General features: G+C 39.4%; 1 protein-coding gene and 1 long non-coding RNA gene across 4 annotated transcripts in view; one reads left to right on the top strand and one right to left on the bottom strand.

The window, feature by feature from the left end:
- The window catches only part of ttc27 (tetratricopeptide repeat domain 27), an 80,942-nt gene extending 60,650 nt beyond the window's left edge, over positions 1–20,292 (bottom strand). For all 3 annotated transcript variants that reach the window (XM_026190483.2, XM_080287812.1, XM_080287811.1), the window contains exons 1-5: positions 19,995–20,292; positions 13,314–13,497; positions 10,832–10,955; positions 7,973–8,116; positions 3,743–3,845 (exon numbers count right to left, since the gene is read on the bottom strand). In XM_026190483.2, the coding sequence (XP_026046268.1) occupies positions 3,743–3,845; positions 7,973–8,116; positions 10,832–10,955; positions 13,314–13,497; positions 19,995–20,088 (649 nt within the window). In that variant the 5' untranslated portion in view covers positions 20,089–20,292. The remainder of the gene's footprint in view (positions 1–3,742; positions 3,846–7,972; positions 8,117–10,831; positions 10,956–13,313; positions 13,498–19,994) is intronic.
- LOC145419792 (uncharacterized) lies at positions 5,136–6,611 on the top strand. Its single transcript, XR_013901134.1, has 2 exons — positions 5,136–5,395; positions 6,512–6,611. It is a non-coding gene; the product is annotated as an uncharacterized LOC145419792 (long non-coding RNA).
- Positions 20,293–21,107: the final 815 nt, after the last annotated feature.

The raw sequence follows: 21,107 nt of genomic DNA, 5'->3' as shown, positions 1-21,107 counted from the left end.
AACCCTGCTCGAAGAACTCAGGCCCTGAAATGAGACATTAAAAAGACACACTGAGCATGGAGTCGATGGGAATGGACAGAGGAAAGCGCAGTCTCATTCCCTCATTCTTTTATTTTGACAGCGAATGCGCACCTGCGGACCACTTATGTGCAGCCCTGCTTATATTTATGCCTGGCCAACATTCTTATCATTTAAGGTACCCCACCTTTCCAAATAGACAAGACTAACATTAACAAATCAAATATAACCCTCGATAAATATATTTGTAGTGCATTCTTTTGAAGACTGCAAATGAATTGCATTTTTTATTTTTAAACACATATCAACATCATTCGACAATTAAACCTCAACAACAGAAGTACACCTTTGTTTAATCTCTTTATTTGCTTTTGTTACAGTAAAATGACAAAAATCTCTAATTATTGAGAAAACCTTTGAACACAGTTTGGGAGTAACTTGTTTTTTGCTTAAACATCATTTTCATTACTTTAAAAACACCAAATCGTTCACTTTCATTATGTGTGACCTTAGAAACATTGCCTCAGTGTGATCATAACCAGTCTTATTAATGACTCGGATTACTCTTTTTTTTTTTTTTGTAGTATAAGTATTGAATTTATTATTGTTTTAAAAGCCGACTCCCACAACTCCACACAAGAAAAAAATACAAGTGAACAGGAAATTATATGTAAAGCTCTAATAGATGCTTAGTGTTATAAAGAACACATAATAACTTTGACATTTTCCCTATAATATAATGAAAATGTTGTTCATAGGATTTTACATCACTGACTGTTTTAATTTTGGTATTAAAAACCTTTAATTCAATATTTTCTTTACATCCTTTTTTGGTCACAAAAAGCATGAATTGAGTTTTCTTAAGGGACAATCTGTTGATATCAAACCACATGTTAAGAATGTCATACTCACGTTCTTTTGCACACAAAATATCCTTTAAATCTTTAAATCATCTGCAAAAATAACAAATTTAAACAATTTACTCATTTTAGTAAATTGTTTATATCATTAATGTAAAGTCTAAAGAGTTTTAGACCGATCACTGATCATAGAGGTAACCCCACATTGAACCTTTCTAAATTCAAACAGTTTTGTTAATTTGCACACACTGTTGTCTATTTTTCAAATGAGCTTTAACCAGGAACAGGCTATTCCTCTTATTCCACATCTCTCTAATTTCCTTAATAACTGACAATAATCTACTGTATCAAACACTTTCTGTAGGCCAAGACAAATACCGACATCATTTGCAATGGCTTCTGTTTAAAAAAAAAAAAAAAATTTGGAAGTTTACTAACAGAAGCAATGCAAAGCAAAGCCAACCATATCAGCTGGCTAGCAGGATCATTTGTAACAGGTGTTACTGCGCTGTCGCCGGTTGGCTATTTGCACGTTAACTAAAGCGAGCACATCGTGTTAACAGTTATATACTACAGTTTGATTCACAGAAGCAAATAAACATGCAGCGTTCATACTGATTTGCTTACTTATATGGTAAATCTCTGCAAAACATACACATCACAAATGTTTCTAGCTTCATGGGACTTCTTTTAACATTTTTGGTACAAACTGTGAGCCATCAAAGTGCTGGGTGCCTAAAGCTGCCGATTTTGTTCTTTCCAAGTGACAATAACCTCAACCTTTCATATTAAAATAGACTTATATGTAAAATATGTCTCACACACACCCTTTGTAGATATTTATAGGTGTGTTTTTTTCCATTCTAACCCAACAACTACTCTGATCAGCTAAGCTGTGACAATATCAGTGGGCACCTTCAAACATGCAGACACTTTGACTTTGCAGCTCAGAGTAAGTCTCAAAGAATGTCCTTACAGAAAAAAAACCTGTTATAATTAAAGGCAACTGGCCAACAGTAAAAATGTTCAGGACATTAATTCAGCAAAAATATTCCTGTTGCGTACCAAACAAAAGGAAATCAAGCCAGACATGGCAGCACCTCCATGGGCAGAAAACAGATGTGCATGCTTGTCACAGCATCACCTTTCTGCTCACACCACTCGTAAAAGCATCGTGTCCAACTGTTCCTCTGGAATACGGATCAGTATGTTTTGTAGTATGTGCAGTCGGCTCGCCCTTCACACTCTGTTAACTGCCACACAACAGACTGCGCTCCAACAAACCCACTGCCTTTAAAAAACAAACTCCAGCAAGCAGCCATTTGGAAAGGCTGTGGAAAAAACCCAACAATAATTACATAAACAATCCAAATGCTGATAAAAGCTCTGCTGGGACGATGGGAAAGGGAGAGTAGCTTTGCTTTACGCAGAACAGTTATTTCACATACTGATATTTTCTCCACTCTAATTCCATTACAGGAACACAGTGTGATTAAACAACTGCTTATAAACAAAGAACGTTTCTTCAGTGCACTGGTACCCACATGTCAGTTTGGGTAGTGGTCCTCTAAGAAACCAGTGCGTGCTTCATGTTCTATATGCCAGAGACATTTTTGAAAGGAGTATGCATATGTATGAAATGGGCCATGCCTTCCCAGAAAACCTCTCAGTACAAAATGAAATCCAAGTCATAGACACACATATAGAGACAACAAAATAAGATTCATGAATAAGATTTATCTTATAAAAGTGCACAAGACTACTCAAAGTCTTTAATATGGATGTTTGTCTAATGCAGGAATAATGTTTAATAATGTTTTTGACTTCATAAATGGTTGTCATAACTGAGGAGGACTGTGGGAGTCAGACTTTTATGTGGAAATGCTGCAAAGAAACCTCTACTGACAGAGACGAAGAGGAAAACAGGACCTGCTTAACCCAAGGAATACACATAATGGATGCAAGACCAGTGTTGATCACATAGGTCACAGTGTACTACGAAGCCAGATTAATGGCTTTTTTGAGCTTAAAGTGAGACTCTTTTTGCGTGGCTAAACCGCTGTGGTAATAAATAATGCGGTTGGGAGTAAGTTATATTTGGAGTTTTGGTTTCAAAGCAAAGCAATCTGTGAATCAGTCAAAAAGAGTCCAGTTTTGACTGATTCTTTTACTTAAAGCATGTTTTAATCACAAAATAGAATATAATTACTAAAGCCAATGAATGAAGCACAAACTATGTGTCGCATATCATATTAATGTGGGAATGCAGAACATATATAAGCTTACTACTTGACTATAATCTGCTGCTAAGTCTATTTTACACTGCAGGAATTGCAGCCATGAAGAACACCTATCCAATCAATAAAATTAATTTGAATTTGATCTGCCAACAAACTAAAGCCTGTCACCCTGAGGCTGTTTGTGTCCTCCCAGCCTCTATATAGTTTTGGCATTTATTAAATTTTCTGCCTCAACCAACCTTAAAACATTTTGCGATAATTCACGATTTGTTTTTTTCGTTTCATGTACGCAATAAATGTGCATTAATTTCATCAGCCAGTTTAACAGTTAAATAAGATACTGATACATATCAGCAGCACAGCAGCTCAGAGTGAACTGCTGACTATGGTGTAGTCCAAATGGACCACAAAGAATTCACTACTTCTGACACCACAGACGTAGCTGGAAACAACTCTATCGTCAATTTGTCCAAACTGTAGCACACACAGCGCGAATACACTGAAACGGCTGATGCTTGACGTGGTAAACTGGCTAAATGCTCACTTAGGTTTGAAATATTCTTTCCCACATACACTCACGAGCATATAACACAACACAATAACAATAACAAAAAACAAACAGACCTTTGTCCATGCTGATCTGGGCCAAGCTGAAGAGTTGTGGGGAACGGGCCTCTAGAATTTGCTGGTGTAGGTTAATGTAGCGAAGGGTCCAGCAGGGCAGCAGCTGCATGTACATGTGAACAAAGTGAGTCAAGTTTTTATTAAACGAAAGCCACGACCCAACTTCTCTGACAACAGGGTTGTAGCTTATTACCATTTCATCTGATTTAATACAGAGATGAGATCATTTGTGCTTAAGCTTCTTACACGCTTCAGTTTCTTGCTTGTTAGTCTGAAGACCACAAATACCATCTAAAATAATGCAATTAAAATATTGATAGGCAAGACTGAGGCCATGATACAAACAGTATTGTGTCACAGTTCCAGCCTGTGTGCCTGGTAATCTACTGAAAAGCTGGAATGTTTAAAGATCAACATATCTGGAAACTACATCACAATAATGTTTTGATTTTCTTTTTTATTTCTACATTATCAGTTTGTTGTGTTTTTGGTTAGTGAGGGTAAGTGTTTTTACACAGCAACGTGTGTTTAAAGGGAAGACATTTTTACTCTGTTCTTAATGTTATAACAAGCACTCCCCTCAGAGCATAGGTGAATAAATAAACACATAATGCTGATCTCGAGGCGCCTTCAGGACAAATACAACACCAGCATTTAGAGTGCTGCATCCTGGAGCTAAGTGCTGAGCATGCACTAAAAACAGCTCACTCCTTAGCTTTTTGCATCTGAACAGAACAGAAAGTGGCAGAGAGAGAGGAGGAGTGTTTTATTTCCCCTTACACCAAAACCTCCTTACACCTTGCAACCTCCCATTCTTGTCACACACTGGTAGAGTGCAAGTGAACCATGTTAAAATCTTACTCGTGTGTTAGCGAGGATGCACAGTCACATGGAGATTTAATTGCCCGTCTCAATGAATCAGTATGCACTCACATTTTTTTCCTTCAAACCTTATGCTAAAGAGAAATTAAGTCCACTCAGTGTGAATAATGATGGGCCTTGATGGATAGCAAGGAACATGATCTGTACCACTAGGATCTAAATCAATGACGTAAAACAAATATTTTCAAACTACTACTGTTGGGTCTGTGTTTCCACAAGCCCTGCTAGTTTAGAGACTTATTCATCATGAAGAAAACAAGACATAACAGAACATCTTCAACCGGTTTTTCACTCGCTAACGAGGAAAGTTTTTGGTCAAGAACCAGCTCTTGGAGCTCACGCTCCTAACCTGTCTCATGCCCAAAATCCTTCAAAGAGCAGCTGTCCCCGTAGCTATTTATTGACATGACAGTTACAACAGGCACGTGCGGGGGGGGGGGGGGGGGGGGGCTTGAGCGCCCGCCCCTTTCCTGATGGGTGCCCAAAGTGCCCTTTTGTTCATTTATTTTTTTATGTGTGTGTGCGTGCGGAGTCCTGTCTGTGCCCCTCAACAATAATATTTAACTATTAATCACAGTTTTGCTAAATAAAAGGAGGATCCGGCTTGCATCAGTCACATGATCACATTTAACCAATGATCGCCCTTGACGGCAGAACGCGCTGGTTACGAGCCGGGAACGAGCTCACAAAGAGCACGCGCATTTTTTGCGGTCCGGAGCTGTAGGAGAAACACAAGTTAACTCAGAGACACAGACTGATGCGACACAACCAGTAAGTAGGTGTACAGCGCACACTGTAGTGTGTAGCACCCAGGAGTAGCTTATTACGTACACGTTGGTAAGTTGTCTTGTTGCAACTGACGAACTGAAACAAACGAGCGTGCTGTGTGTGCAACAGCGCGACAAACATTACCTGTCCTTTTATTAACTGCACAAGCAGTGCTGGTCACAGCTGCTGGCTACCTGTGTAAGGCTGTCATGGGTCTGTAGCTCTGTCCCCGTTTTAGGGAACATATTTAGTTTTAAAGTAAGTTTCCGGGCTTTTCCTGCCTTTCTGGAGGGATTATATTTCACTAAAAACGATCTAATATGCATGTCCACATAATTATGCATTATAATATTTTAAAAAACACGCTGTAACACAAGCAGATTATATTAGATTTATATTTTAAATAAGACAAAATTTTGATTTTACAGCAGTAAAATGATTGTATCTCTACAGTTTAAAAATGTAATAAGCTTTGCCCTGCACAGAGTGGATAGTGAAACAAATGGAATCATCATAATGACATTATTTCATATTTATTACCTCCCCCTCCTCATTGCTTTATTATTGTAGCTCTAGTAATAAATAATAATGTAAGGATTCTGGATCAGCACACTGATGCCCATAGTATATACAGTATTCTGAAGAAGGTCTAAAATGTCACTGTGTGTGTGTGTGCATGTGTTTGTTTTATGTGTATGGATTTTTTTTAAATTATTACTCAGGATATAACATTGTCCAGACATGCCTGGTAAGGACATGAGGAGGAAACAGCAGGACCTGTGTGAGGCTACTAAAGGCAGGGCTATAACATTTTTCTGTCATCATTTAGATTAAGTGCAGGAGTTGTTAGGTGTGGATAATTAGATTATAGTTTATTGCAATAGCAAGTTGTGCCTTGTTCTCACATAGACAGCAAGTGGAGAGTGATATATGAAATGATGGGATGGAAGGAAGAAGAGAAGCAAAGAGTGATTCACAGGCAGAGCCTAAATTATTTCTCACAGTTTTTTGTTGCCTTATGGTTCCAAGTGCTGTCACCAATCTTTGCATTTTGTTATTATCTCATGACACTTGTTTAATCAGCTACCATCTCTCCTGTGGACTTTTTACTGTCTACAGTCTCAGATCAACACAGCCCTGCCCTCCAGCACTATCAGCAGCAGGAGCAGCAGCAACCCCTCAACAGCAACATTGTACCCATCAGGTAAAACATCGGCTACATTTGCTTTGCCTTGTCGCCACCTCACAACAGTGATATAGTATGATGCGATCCCATATTAAGATTCTTGATGAATGTGTGTTGTTGTTATTCAGCCTGGTTCAATGTGCCCCTTTTTAACTTTGAGCACCCGCCCCTTTAAACGTCACTGCACGGCCCTGAGTTACAATATGCAATACAACACAAGCACCTCCCACCGTAAACCCCCCCCATTGGTTCTAAGGCTACGTCCACACGTACACGGGTATTTTTGAAAACGGAGATTTTCCGTTTTCATTTTAAAAAATAATCCCGTCCACACATAAACGCAGAAATGAAGGAAAACGCTGCTATGAACATGCCATATATTCCTAACCGTGCAGAAATGTTGGCCAATCAGAAGTCTAGAAGCCTCGGTGGGAAAAAGTAAACAAAGCTGGGGCATAGAAGCAGAACCGAGTCGTATGTGTGGAGGGACAGTAACTGTGTGTATATGTAAGCATTTAAACACTGCAGAGAGTAGAATTAACAGTAACAGTATTGAAGAAATTCATTTCACCGAAACAATAACGTGGCGCACAGTGTGACGTCAAAAAAATGCACACACCTTTGACGCTGCGTTTTCTCCGTTCTTCTCGTCCACACGTAAATGCAAAAACTGAGTTTTCAAAAATATCCACCCTGGTGGGAGTTTTTAAAAATCTCTGTTTTCAGTGACCGAAAACGCCGTTTACGTGTGGACGAAAGGTGCAAACGCATAGAAAAATCTGCATTTTCAAAAATACCCGGGTACGTGTGGACATAGCCTAAGACAAGGCACTGTGTGTATGTGTGTGTGTGTGTGTGTGTGTGTGTGTGTGTGTGTGTGTGTGTGTGTGACCTCCTGCTGACCAAAAGGATCATAAAAGCAGGAAGCTTACAACACAAGAAACAGATCTTTCAGATAGCATGAATCTGCAGTAAAACCTCCCCCAGCACAGAGGGGCTGGAGAGGTGGTCAGGAACAAAGGAATAGCTTTGATCCTACTGCTTGAACCAAGACTGTACAAATTTAAGAAACCCAATGACAACATTCAACAATTAGACTTAACAATTACAAACACACATCCTATTGATGTAGTGACCGTAAAATTTATGAAGTAGATGTGAGTTGGTCTCCAGTTTTCATCTCTGGTGTAGATTGTGTCATCAAGTGTTAGCATATATTTTTGGATGGATTCGTTATGTATGGAAACAACACAATGACTTGTAAAATTGATTTAAAAAGATTCTGCAGGCCACGAGTAAACATCAATGAAAATTATTATTATAATGCATATATTTATAATGAATACATAAGTTCAGATAATTCTACGATCATTGTAACAGAAAGACTGACTTACCTGAAGCCTATCCATCTTGGGGAAGCATTTGGTGACAATTACCCTGGCCAACAGTAGGAGAAAGGGGTTGGCCACCTGGCTATACACCGATTCCCCATCCAGGAGCAGGCTGGAGTGGATGGCATCAACCAGCATCTGAGGCTCCTAGTCAGGAAATTAGGATTAAGTCCTCACACTGACAAATGGCTGACTTAAATGAAGGTCTGACATTAGGACTGCTTTCTTACTATTGCTGAGTCGCCGCTGCTGCTTCAGCCTAGCTCTGCAAATCAACTTTGTTGATTAGAAGCCTATAGGCACATTAAGGCACAAAAAGGACCTGCCTATACTGCAAACACTAAGTTAGATGGCATTTCAACATGTTTTGTCAAAATCGTTTAGCTAGATCTGAGTTCAGCTTTTACTGAAGTTTCCCAGTTTTACAGCATGTTCTCTTCTCAGGTGATTGTGCCAAGCATACATGCAGAATCATTTCAGTTACTTAAATTCATTGTGTCATCCTCTCCGTCACACTCTCTCGTCTCACTAACATGAATGAGAGATGAAATCCAGGCTCCCCTTCACAACAACAGTGCAAGAAAAACTCATTTCACAGCAGGTGCTCAAACTTGTAGGAAAACAGTGTGTTTATTACCATCACATTAAGAGTTGTTCTATTCAAGTGTCCTAGCAGCCCATGACTAAAACGGATTTTTAGATGAGTTTTTTTAACCCTTCTCCCTAGTTTGTTTGTTTGTTGTCACAATTCATTTGAAAAAGATCATCTACATTAATCGGACTCAGAAGTGCATTTAACTTCTTTTTTTTATTTTTTTTTTTATCAGAATTAATTCCACACGATTATGGCTCTGCCATGTTTGTCCTCCCTTTCACGCATGCTGCCACGCATGTATGGGTGACCTGCTTCATACCGCAGCCTCCTTCATGTGACAGCAGAGATAAATCACTGACACCAAAGAAATTACTTTGATAAAAGGATTGGTCCTCTCTTCTGGTGTTATGGCAGGGTGAAATGCTCTATTGTGCTCACAGTATCGCAGTGCCAGGGGGAAGCAATCTCCTAAACCCAAGTAATTAGGACTCCAGAGATGCTTCAGTACTGAGCTCTAGTCCACAGAGCTCCGTCTGGCTCTGCTCGATTCAGGTCACTTTAAAAGGAAGCTTTGACCACTTTGACAAGACTATGATTCCTTGATATATTTTATAATATGCTAACTTACAAATCAGTAGGAATTGGGATGTTATTTAGATTGTAATTTAAAGTACCTTACTCCTTCAAATAATAACTTAGTCAATTAAAAGTCTGCTCTCATAATTCCACTATATTGCTAAAAGTATTCACTTCAATATGAACTCGAGTGACATCGCATTCTTATTCGATAGAGTTTAATATGATCTCAGCCCATTCTTTGCAGCTATAACAGCTATAGCTTTTCTGGCAAGTGTGGGAGTGCGTTTATGGGAATTTTTGATCATTCTTCCAGAAGCACATGTAAGGTCAGGAAATGAACGAGAAGGCCTGGATCGCAGCTTCTGCTCCAATTCATCCCAAATCTAAATCCTGACTCTATCAGGTCTTTATGGACCTAGCTTTGTGCACTGGTAATGTTGGAGCACAAAGGTGCCATCCACCAAACTGTTCCCACAAATTTACAAACATGAAATTGTCTGAAATGTCTTGGTATGTTGAAGCATTAAGTTCCAGTTCCTGTCACTGGAACCGAAGGACTGAGCTCAGCTCCTGAAAATCAAGCCTATAATCTTTACACTTTGACAGTGAAGTCACACAAGTACTTTCCTCCTGGCAACTGGCAAACTCAGACTCGTCCATCAGATTGCCAGACAAAGAAGAGTCCAGTGGTGGCATGCATTACACCACTCCACCTGCCTAGGTGATGCAAGGCTTGGACGCAGCTGCTCGGCCATGGAAGCTCTTTCACGAAGCTCTTTACACTGCTAATCTGAAGGCCACATGAAGGCCTGTAGTGACTGACATCAGCACATTATACACCTTAGTGTTTGCTGACCCTGCTCTGTGATTTTACATGGCCTACCACTTTGTGGCCAAGTTGTTTTCGTTTCCAAATGCTTAGCAGTATTATAGCTCTTCCACTGCTCAGAGCTGACCGGATAAACAGATTAAACAGATGTTAAACAGATAGTTTAGCATCCTATCACATTACCGGTGGAATTCACTCAGATCCTGAAAGTGCCATTCTTTCACAAATGTTTGCTTTGTACTTGATTTTTTACACCTGTAGAAGCAACTGGAACACCTGAATCCAATAGATTGTGTGTGTGTGTGTGTGTGTGTGTGTGTGTGTGTGTGTGTGTGTGTGTGTGTGTGTGTGTGTGTTCTAATACAAAAGCACAAATCTTAAGTTGATTTGGTTCTTTAGGATTTCTGTTAAACAGCAGTGATGCTGTATGGCAGACTTGAAATTTACACATCTTTACTTTGTCTCCAAAGCATTTTTTTTTTTTCATTTCAGAGATTTTGCTGTGTAAATTCTGCTTTGAAATTCAATAATGCAATAACCTTTATACAATCAACAAGGTCAATCAACCTCAAACAACCTGCATCCCCAAACATGAAGAAAATCACACATATCTGTTTCAGTTTAGCTGACACTCAGCTCCTTTGCTTCTCCCAAAAGACTATTCAAGTTTCCTCTATTACAGTTTCACCGTTTAACTTCTAAGCTAACTGACTTAATTCCAATATATGTTGACATTTACTGATAAGCCCATGGAAAAAAAATATCAACAAAACCTTGACAAAGGTCGGTTCAAATTTTCGCCAGCCTATAAATCACTGCAGAACGGACAGGATGATGAAGGAGAAGGAAGAAATCATACCTGAGATGACAACAGGGCTGGGGTCAGCAGATCACAGATATCGAAGGAGACCGGAGGACCGGTCCAGTTACTCTGGGCAAACATGTGGAGACATGAGACAGCCAAGGCCAAAACTGCCAACTCCCTGCAGCCAGAAGGACAAGACACACAGCAGATTTACTGCACAGAAATATTGCAGAGAGATTTTTCAACAATACTTTTCAGAAGTGAGGAAAAACAAGTGAACTTTTTTTGAGAGATGCTCACTCAGGTCTTTAGGAAAAAACAGACTACAGCCAGTAACTCTGGCAATGGAAGGGACAACCATCGACATGTTTTGCTGCATTTCAATTAGGATGAGAAAATGATGGAGGGTGATGGAAGAGACAAAAAATTATGAGGGGTGAAGGAGGACGAGAAGGAACGAGAGCTGGATTCAACATTTACTCACGTACAGTTCTGCCCTGAGAATGAGAAGTGAGAGATGTTAACCTGAACTTATTAAAGAATTAATATTTCATGCCAAAAGGAATATTGGGGGTGAATGGAGAGAAAGAAACAATGATGTACACTGTCCATCTCTGGGCCACCATGGACATCTTGGTGTCCTCAATTCAGAAAACTCACTTTTTTAGTTTACAAAAGTAACAACAGAGATACTCGTTGACTCTTCAAGCTCTAAGCTGCCATGTTGGTGCTCAGGCTTGATTGACACATTAATACTGCAAGGTAATAGAAACAGACTTTCCCTGGTACCCATTGCTTACAAGGAAAGGGCAGGCTTTTTAATATTAGCATTAAAAATAGAAGAACCACAACTTAATTACTTTGTCAAAATAGGAAAGTGTTAATATGTGGTTTAAAGTAGCTGTGCCTAGTGCGACTGTGCCCTGAAAGTCTAGTTCTTGACATGAGTATACTCGGATGTAGGAAGATTAGGTAACAGCCACAAAAGGCTCACCTGTAAAAACAGGTGATAGTGTTTGTCTTTATGAACAAAACTCAGTTTTTGTACTTTGCTGAATTTACAGCAAATGTAAAAAATAACTGAAGTTAACATGCATCATCTTAATTTATTTTTAGTGCAGCTCAAACAAAAGCCACCCAGACCAGATATATGCTAAACACATATTACCAGCACAGTATATTTGCTGTTAAGTGATTCATGTAGAAATGAATGACTGAAGGGAGCTTGGCTCACTACTGTTGTGCAACTCCCCTTAAACTCTCCATCTAATTTAGCATGAACCATATCAGCCAGATTAAATGGGAAAGGTCTTTAAAAGCCCCACAGTAGTAATTTACAGTAGTTTTTGCAAATACTGATATTTATAAATGCAAATAATTGAATTATTTAATTATTATTTTGGTTGGCATAGCCATAGAGTTTAGAAAAGTCTATGAGATTCACATAAGTCATACTATTCCCAGTGAAATAAAATCCAGCCATGTGGTGTGTGGATTTCACATGGAATCCAAGAAGTCACTTGGGTGAGTGACGAAATGTTTATCAACGTCCAGATCAACACAATCTGCGAGTTCCTTACCTGGATAATTGAGCATGCATCAATAAAGTTTGCAAAATGCCAGTAATACACAATAGCAATTTTCCGATTCAAATCGATTTTAGTTTGAATAATGCAATACTAAATGTTGAATCGATTTTAAATATAAATATATTTTGCCAGAAACGCCAGAATCTCAGTTTAAAGGTCATGAAACATTTCAAAAACTGCCAAAGAGTTAAAACACCAAACAACTGAAAAAGCAGGTCAATGGATTCCGATCAAAGATGCAAACACAAAGCACGACCCAGCTGCACATACACGGACAGTGCTGAAAGCCGACAACTCAAAGATTCTGAAGCTGCAGGTTTTGTCACTCGGACCAGAATTTGCTGAACCAGCAGCAAAAGAAGATCAAAACTACGCTTCCCATTTGAAAAACATGTCATGAATTCTCTCTTACTTTTGCTGTTTTGCATCCATCACGGTTAAAAATCACACTTCCTGCACAGTGCTCTCTCGCTCAGTGTACTTCAAGACCAGTTTGCCATCAAAAATCTGTTTTCTGTATTATTCGTTCACTTATTATGCACCAGTCTGTGTTCACTGCTGGGTTTTTTTAAATGATGGATATGACTTTGTGGGGATAGGTTAATTGACAAATCTAAATTGCCCATAGGTGTGAATGCGGGAGTGAATGTGAGTGCGAATGGTTGTCTGTCCCTGTGTGTTAACCCTGCGACAGACTGGCAACCTGTCCAGGGTGTGCCCCGCCTCTCGCCCTATGACAGCTGGGATAGGCTCCAGCACCCCCCGCGACCCTGAAAAGGATAAGCGGAAGCGAATGGATGGATGGATATGTACTGATAAACGATTAGAATTATAATATTTCTGACTGAGTCAAAATTGAATTCCACTTGGAGATCGAATTGAATCAGGACCTTGTGAATCAGAATTGAATCGGTTATAGACATCAAGTGACCCAGCCCTAATAGTACCTGCTGGTCTGGTTATCATTGGTGCCATCGGTCAGGTACAGTAGTAAACGTCTCTCCAGGTAGGACTCGATGTTCTCCCCTTCGTGGTAGTCGCCATGTCCGTTGAGCAGATCTGTCACTCCCGTGCTCAGCAGAACTGCTTCAAAGTCCCCTTCCATAAGGGACTCCAGCAGAGGGCCTGCCTCTGGAAGACAATGTTTGGAGAAGTGAAGTTTACCGTTTGGTTTCTGTAACTAAAAAAAAATAATGCTGTGTACTGCAGTTAAGGAAATTTGGATCAAGTACATGAATGACGATCCCAATATTGCCAGGAAATATCATACATTGCTTTAATACGGCATGTTGTGAATAAGAACAGACTTTTGTTTACTGCCAAAAGAAAAGAACATGTTTAGTGTCGCTGCTTCTTAGTCTAGAAAAGACTCATTTGCACTCATACGGAAAACCCTCATACCCCAAGGACCAAAGAACATTATACCAACACAGGATTGACCATCTCATAACAATTACATTGTTTCAATGTTTACAAAAAAAGCCTAGTGACTGGTGCAATCATAGACAGGCAAAAAAGGAGTGTGTGTGTGTGTGTGTGTGTGTGTGTGTGCGCGCGTGCGCTAGAACAAGTCTTTAGCAGTAATTGCAGTTCTAGAGTTTCAGATGTCTGTAAAACATCTGAACTGCCATCTTCGGGTCTTTCCATCAGTGTTCTGTGGCGCTGAGTCCGTGTTTTGACGGAGTCCGTTGCAAACTTCTGCTGAAGAAGCTCCATTGTGGTTCTGGCAATTTGCTATGTGGTGTTGAACTCTAAACCATCACGCCAGCCTTTGGTAACTGGTTAGACCTGAAAGATCAATGCCTTGGACACTCACTGCTCAAAAGGATATTCCAACGTATAAGAGGTTTTTTTTTTTAGGCCGGTACTGATATTAACTCATTCACTGCCATTGACGTCTATAGCCGTCAATTGCAGTGAATGAGTCAATGGGTTTAACTCATTCACTGCCAATGGCTGGCAGTGAATGAGTTAATACTTGCAGTTGTCAAGCTGTCAGATGATGTCAAACACTGTTTGACTTCTTTTGCAGCAAACAAAGAAACAGGTAACACCTTTTATGCAATGGCAATTTTATTTATGAGTTGCATTTCATGACACACAAATTCACTGTACTTAACATAAATGACAGAAACAAAACTATGTAGATCTGCTATACCCAAATGCAAAAAACAAAAAAACAATTGCTACAAAGAAAGTGTAGTTTAAGTTTGTGTGTAAAGCTGAATCGATTGGTCTGATTTTTTGTTTTTAAATCCTGTCTGGTCTGGCAGCTTTTGCAATCAGAACTGTGATCTGACTGCACTGTGGCACCAAACACATTGTGCTCTCTATAATGAGTCTTTTCTTTAAACCCCTTAAAAGAACAAGAAAGCTTTGCTTTGCAAAATCTAGCTGTATAACAATGTAAACAGGGACAAAGTTTGATGTTGAAACAATGACCAAGCCCAAGTTGACATCAGTGGTGCTAATGCACTTATTTCCACTGTAGCCTTATTCTGCTATAAACAATCCCCTACCTATACTGCATACAGTGTGTATTTACCTTGCTCATGCTCCAAAACCACCGTACACTTGTGAGATAAAGAGGACATGCTGAAAAGGCTGATACCGAGATGATGAGAAATGTCGATTTATTGAAAGACAGAGGGCAGCTGCTGGGCCACCGCTTGCCAACAAGAAATAATTGTGTTGCCCGAGTGCTCCGTTCAACATCTCCCCGTCTTTCATTAGCTTTTTATTTGAGCGGGGAGACTGGCTTGGCTCATTAGCATTGATTACTTTGTGTTACCCTGGTGGAGGGAATAGAGGGGAGGAAGTAGATTGTGCTCTGAGCTGCATAACAAAGCCTGGCCAAGTTGAGAAACAGACAAGATTGTCTCCATCACAAACCAGGTGTGGACAACAAATAACCTAAACACTAATAACAGATGTGTCATGTCAGAGAACCTGTGCCAGCTTCACTGCTCTCTACAACCATTTTTCTTTCTTTTCTTTTTTAAATTAAAAATAAATAAATAAAATATCTCTATATCCAAAAGAGGTTTGCTTAGTTGATTTCCAGACAGCTGTTAGAAACAATAAGACGATGCATCCCCCTTACCAATGACACGCATCCTTGAATCCAAACACCATAGTTTTGTCAAAGATGGAAAACTATTTTCATGTAGGAGTGTGAGCCTATCCCACATGCCCACATCCACAGGTCAGTCACATGGTCGCTCAACTGTCCACTTGGCTTTAATAAATGCTTGCAGTGTGACTGGTGCTGTAAAAGAGGTGTGGAGATTTTCATCTGACTGCCGATCTAATGAAACCCAGGGGCTGCCATAGTAGCGCAGTGAGGTGGGAGGGAGAAGACGGGAGGAGGAAGGCTCTGGCTTTATGAGGGGAAAATGAAAGCCTGAGGTATGGCCACATGTTTAATGACATTTCAACTACTCTTCAGGTCTACTGTTGAAATGGCAGCAATTATGGAAAACAAGGCAGGGGCCCTCAAATTAGTCCATAATTCATAAATGTTCAGGCATTGAGCTGCAGTTAATAAGGAAATGGTGAATAGAATTTGCAAAAGCGTACAGGGCTGAGAAGCCATATAGATTCAAGATGAAAGATCAGGAATAGCTCACATGGGAACCCCAATTTCTCTGTGAAACACTAAAAAATGCACACAGTCACGGGCTGCTTGTCTTTCTTGAAGCAGGGCTGTCCATACAGCTTCGATAATCTGCATAAAAGCTCAATCAGCTGCATTAGCCTGGCTTTAATTCTGAGTGTTATGTTCTACGATCATCTACACCCTACACCACCTCTGATACGACACACTTTTGGGAAATAATGCAGAAGAAGATGTCAGTTCATCATAAATCTTGCCACAACACTTCCATGGTAATAGGTCGAGGGGATATAAGAACAATGGTTTATGAAAGATTACCTGCCAAGAAAGTCAAACAATCTCATTTGGCTTGACACAAGCGGTGTCAAATTAACTTACTCCCATAAATTCTCACATAAAAAACAATCTAATGCTTCAGATGAAACCAAGATTGACCAAGAGTGGTGAAAAGTATGGAGTAGCTACACAAGTTTGGAAAAGGGAAGGGAGAGCTTACCATTTGTCATCTGGCAAAGTTATTGCATGGACATGTATGTCTGCCAATGGAGCCAGGCCAGTAGTGTTTCTTGCTGATACGACTGTTGATAGCCGGATGAATTCTGAAGTACAAAGGGCTATGCTCTCTAATGAGATTTAGCCAACTGCTGCAAAACTGATTGGATGCCACCTCACAGTGCAGATAGATAATGAACCAGAACATATTGCAAAAGCAACCCTAGAGTTTCTCAGGGCAAAGAAATGGGATATTCTTCACTGGCCAAGTCAGTTAGCTAATCTCAGAAACTAAAGACGGCTGCAGTCTTTAGTTTCTGCCTGCTAGAGCTATCCAAATCTTGCAGTAAGTTATTTTTCAAATGATGTTATTTTGTCCAATTAATTTTATCACCCTGTGAATGGAGGACGATGCATAAAACTGTTATAAATACAATACTTTGGCTTAACCCCTTGAATTAAAGATGAAAGCCTATACATATATGGTTTCATTTCAAATTCACTGTATTAGTATTAAGCATTCTTTTGTTGAACTGTGATTTACATGGTTTTGCAACTGATTAATTGCCAATAGGTCTTGTTTATTCATCCAAACCAATAAATGACACCAAACATGAGCCAACAGAGTAGCCAATTTCACATTGGCAAGTTTTTCTTAAGTTAGCAGAGTTGATTTTTTCATTTTTAGTTGTGCTGCACATGCATTTTCCTTACTACGGGGAAACACGCAGGGTTTCCAGCAGTATATGATTTACTGCCAAGAAGCATTGTTACAACAAAGACATAATTAACCAAACACAAATTTCCTTACTTTTTGTGCTAAGTTTATAAAGAAATCAGGGGTGGCTCAAGATTTATGCACAGTATTGTAGGTTGCAAACTATTTGGCAAACATCTTAAACTGTTAGATGAACATGTTAGCTAAACGTAGCTGCTATGTTCATTTCTTCTTATAGTTCTCTCTTTCTCTTATATTAAAAATAATAACACTACGGTCGGACATGCGACTGTTTTACGTTCGGTTTGTTAGCAACAACGACGTTAAAACCATCGTGTGGCTCCGCCGTCCACTTGTTTATTTTCCGCATCAACCTTTCACAATAAAGCTCAACAACCTGTTGAGACTTTCCAAAATAAACTGAAATGATAACAATATACATTATTCTCAAACATCAAATTTCATCAAAAAAATTACCTCAAATGAAAACATGAAGTAACTACAAACAGCACTTACACTAAACATAACTGATAATGTAGTTGTTGAATAAAAGTATGCAGTTTCAATTTAAAGTATCAAAGAGTGGCAGTTAAACTTAGGTAAGAGTACAAAAAACTGTTACCTGAATACCTGTACAATAAAACAGTGGATCGGGTAAACAGAAAGACCTCTCGATCTGATACGAATAACAAGTTTTTAAGAACAAATTTTTAACAAGTCCATCTGTACAAGTACGTACATCAAATGAAGCACATCAAATAAAAAAGAGAGCAGTGCCTGCGGTTTTTTGCACCAAATTAATTACATCTTCAAATGTGATTCATCACATGAAACCATCGACAGACTTTTCTTACCAACAGCATGAACACATCTCGCAATGACAGTGCAGGAAGGAAACTGTTTTTTTGTATTCATACCTGGATAACATATAAAGATCATGACAAACAAATTTGTGGCACTGATGCAGTTTTTCAGCTACATTTACTGATTTTCCATCCATGTTTTTTTTGTGTGAAAAAACCCAAAATAAACTGCATACAGATGCAATGGTGTACAGAGGACTTTTCATTCTTTGTACTGTAGAGCACCTTAGATGCAGCAAACTACAAAACTCTAGAGCCAGCTATGAAGAAAAGGTGTCTGATGACGTTAAATGGAGAGAGAAAAAGTATCTCTTTCAAGGATAAAACAGAAACCAGTATGACTGTTTCGGGATCTTGCAAAAGATCACAGCACTTAACCATGCCACTCAACCAACAAAGCCCATAAGAAGACAGTGTGGATGTCAGAGAGATGGACCATGCCTGCACACATCCTGGCACATAGAGCACCTTAGCAGAGCGCATCGAACCATTTACAGCCCGAGAACAACAGTGGTGTCACTCACTGTGAGCTGTGTCCAATTTAAAGACATATCTGTTTCATTGTCAACATAGAAAACGTGTCACACCGAAATCAAATGAGGTACAGGTCATTAAGTACTTACCTGGCTACAGTGGGACCCTGTAATAAAGAGCCATCTCTCGTTTCCTTCATTGTTTTAGGCTACTTTATTCTACAGCCTCAGCCTTCCAGTATAACAGAGCATCTGGGGTAAAGTCTGACTATTGCTATGCAGTCCAAAGCTAATGCTTTCCTAAATATTTCAATCTGGCCATTTTATTTATTTCAACAGAAAAAAATGACTATCATGTTACCTTTAAACTGACAGTGAAAGGCTCTTTCATTCTTATAAGAAATTGTCTTCCAAGAACTGGATAATAGATTTACAGCTAGTTGCTGAATATTGTGCTTTAAGACTGCAATTTTCGTCCCTACCTTAAGTTTCTTTCATATCTCCACTGACAAATCTCTCCAGTTTAATTAAATGCTAATGCACTGTCAATTACTGCGGCAGAAATAAGACGTGGTCTAGGAACAAACCGTACTGAAGTCACACTAGAGACGGGTTATCCAGCAGGAATCTCGCAGTCTGGCCATTTAAAGCCTGCTGGTAACAAAGAGCCCCAGTTAAACAGACAGCACTGTTTAATACAGGATGTCTACCATTGGGGCTTTCTGGCAGTTGTGGATTAGTTTCAGGGTTCTAAACGCAGCTGACAGATGCGGCTCGAGTCGACTGGACGCAGGTGTATGGACAGAAGACGTCATGCTAGACTCTAATGATAAAACCTACCAGGAAAAAAAACAACCACGCTAGCTGTAGTTCATAGCTTTTCAACATAACCATCTAGTTTCCGTCCAGCTACGTCTCCGGTGAACATTGGGACAACTGGGCGAACTAAAGCTAACGTTAGCTAATGTTTAATTTCTTTTAAATCGACTTCATCATTTACTGAAAATCAATCCCAGTATAAGATTAACGCCGAATAGCATAGTTACATACCACATTTTAAATCGCTTTACAATATTACAAGACGCAATAGCTACCGCTGCCCACAAGCAATGCAAGTTTTTACTGCCAAAAAAATAAACGGGATTTGGTGTGACATCCACCAGAGCGCGAATGACACGTACCGTAGCTAAGTTTGCTTAGCAGACATTACATGAACATGAATTCATTTAGACTGTTGCTCTAGCACTCAACACTTTTATTAAGACAACACAGGAAGTCCTGTCAATACCGTTAAAGACTTAGACCAGAGCTGTTACCGTCAAATGCTTCTACATTTTAAATGTGCCTTCGCTTGGCAGGCGAGCACAACCTGACAGCTTTGAGAACCTGAGACAAAACTAACCTCGTTATGACAGTGTCAATAGCTACGTGGTGAATAAAGGAGCAGAATCAAGCGGCTGCCTCACCTGCAATACTGAAAATGTTCTGCTTCCATTCCGCTGTTTCACCGGCAGTTAAAAACCCTCGGAGTGCTGCGATCTCCACGTCTAGCGGCGGCATGACTGAACGGATTTGGTTCTTGCCAAAGTCAAGCTGGAGCTGCTGCCTTCAGTCAGGACGGTCCCAGATAAAAGCCAGCTATAAAGCGCTGTGCTAACGAGCCGATTCGGAGCGTCTCAATCAGTGATAAAATGTTTATTTCTGCCCATGTGGAGCAAGCGGAATCAGTGAGCAGCCATGACAGATCCGCGTTGCATTGTGGGAAAATTAATCAAGGCGCGCACACAGAGATGCAGAGCATTTCCAGTCTGCACATGGCCCGGGGATGTGGAGGAGTCTGGGGGGTTTTTGTTGTTGTTTTTTCAGGATATTAGTAGATGCTACGACATTCTTTGGTCCTTTCGTGCTGTTCGCAAACTAATTAACCTAATCACACTGACAACAATGAAATAACATAAAATAATAAAATACAGGATAAGGATGGGGCTTATTGTATGTTTATAAACAGGAAAATTAATTTACATCTATGAATGATTACGTCAACCATCGACTGTCTTAAAATAAGTGTGCTATACTGCACTCCTCAACCAAACATGGTCCACCCCCTTTGAGTAAATTTGTATTTAAGAATATAGTTAATCAAATATCATTCCCACAGTAAAGAAGGTTTCACAACTTTCACTGTGGTTGGATACTTACTTTTTTACCTATACACGTATATGATGTGCACCTAACAAAAACGCAAAAAATGACATTCGGAAAAGAGGTGAATTTGTAGGCTCAACTAATTCACCTGGCTTGAAATCCCATTACTTGAGTAGATTTAGCCGACATTAAACTTTGATATAGTCCATAAATACAGTAAACTTGACTTCATAAGTTAATGTGTCAATAGTTAAGTGTCAATTTAGTGATATAAGATTGATATTGTAAACATCATAATTTGGAAATATCAAAAATAATTATATTTCATCTTTACAAATTAGATGTTATTATGGTGAAATTAATTATCCCTTATACACCAGGTGTTACAGATGCATGGATACAAAAAAAACATCAAAAAATTATATTTTGTACCT

The sequence above is a fragment of the Astatotilapia calliptera genome, chromosome 13 (genome assembly GCF_964374335.1).
Source record: "Astatotilapia calliptera chromosome 13, fAstCal68.1, whole genome shotgun sequence".
NCBI lineage: Eukaryota > Metazoa > Chordata > Actinopteri > Cichliformes > Cichlidae > Astatotilapia > Astatotilapia calliptera.
Note: the sequence above shows the minus strand (reverse complement) of the source record. Positions and strands in the feature narration are given on the sequence as shown.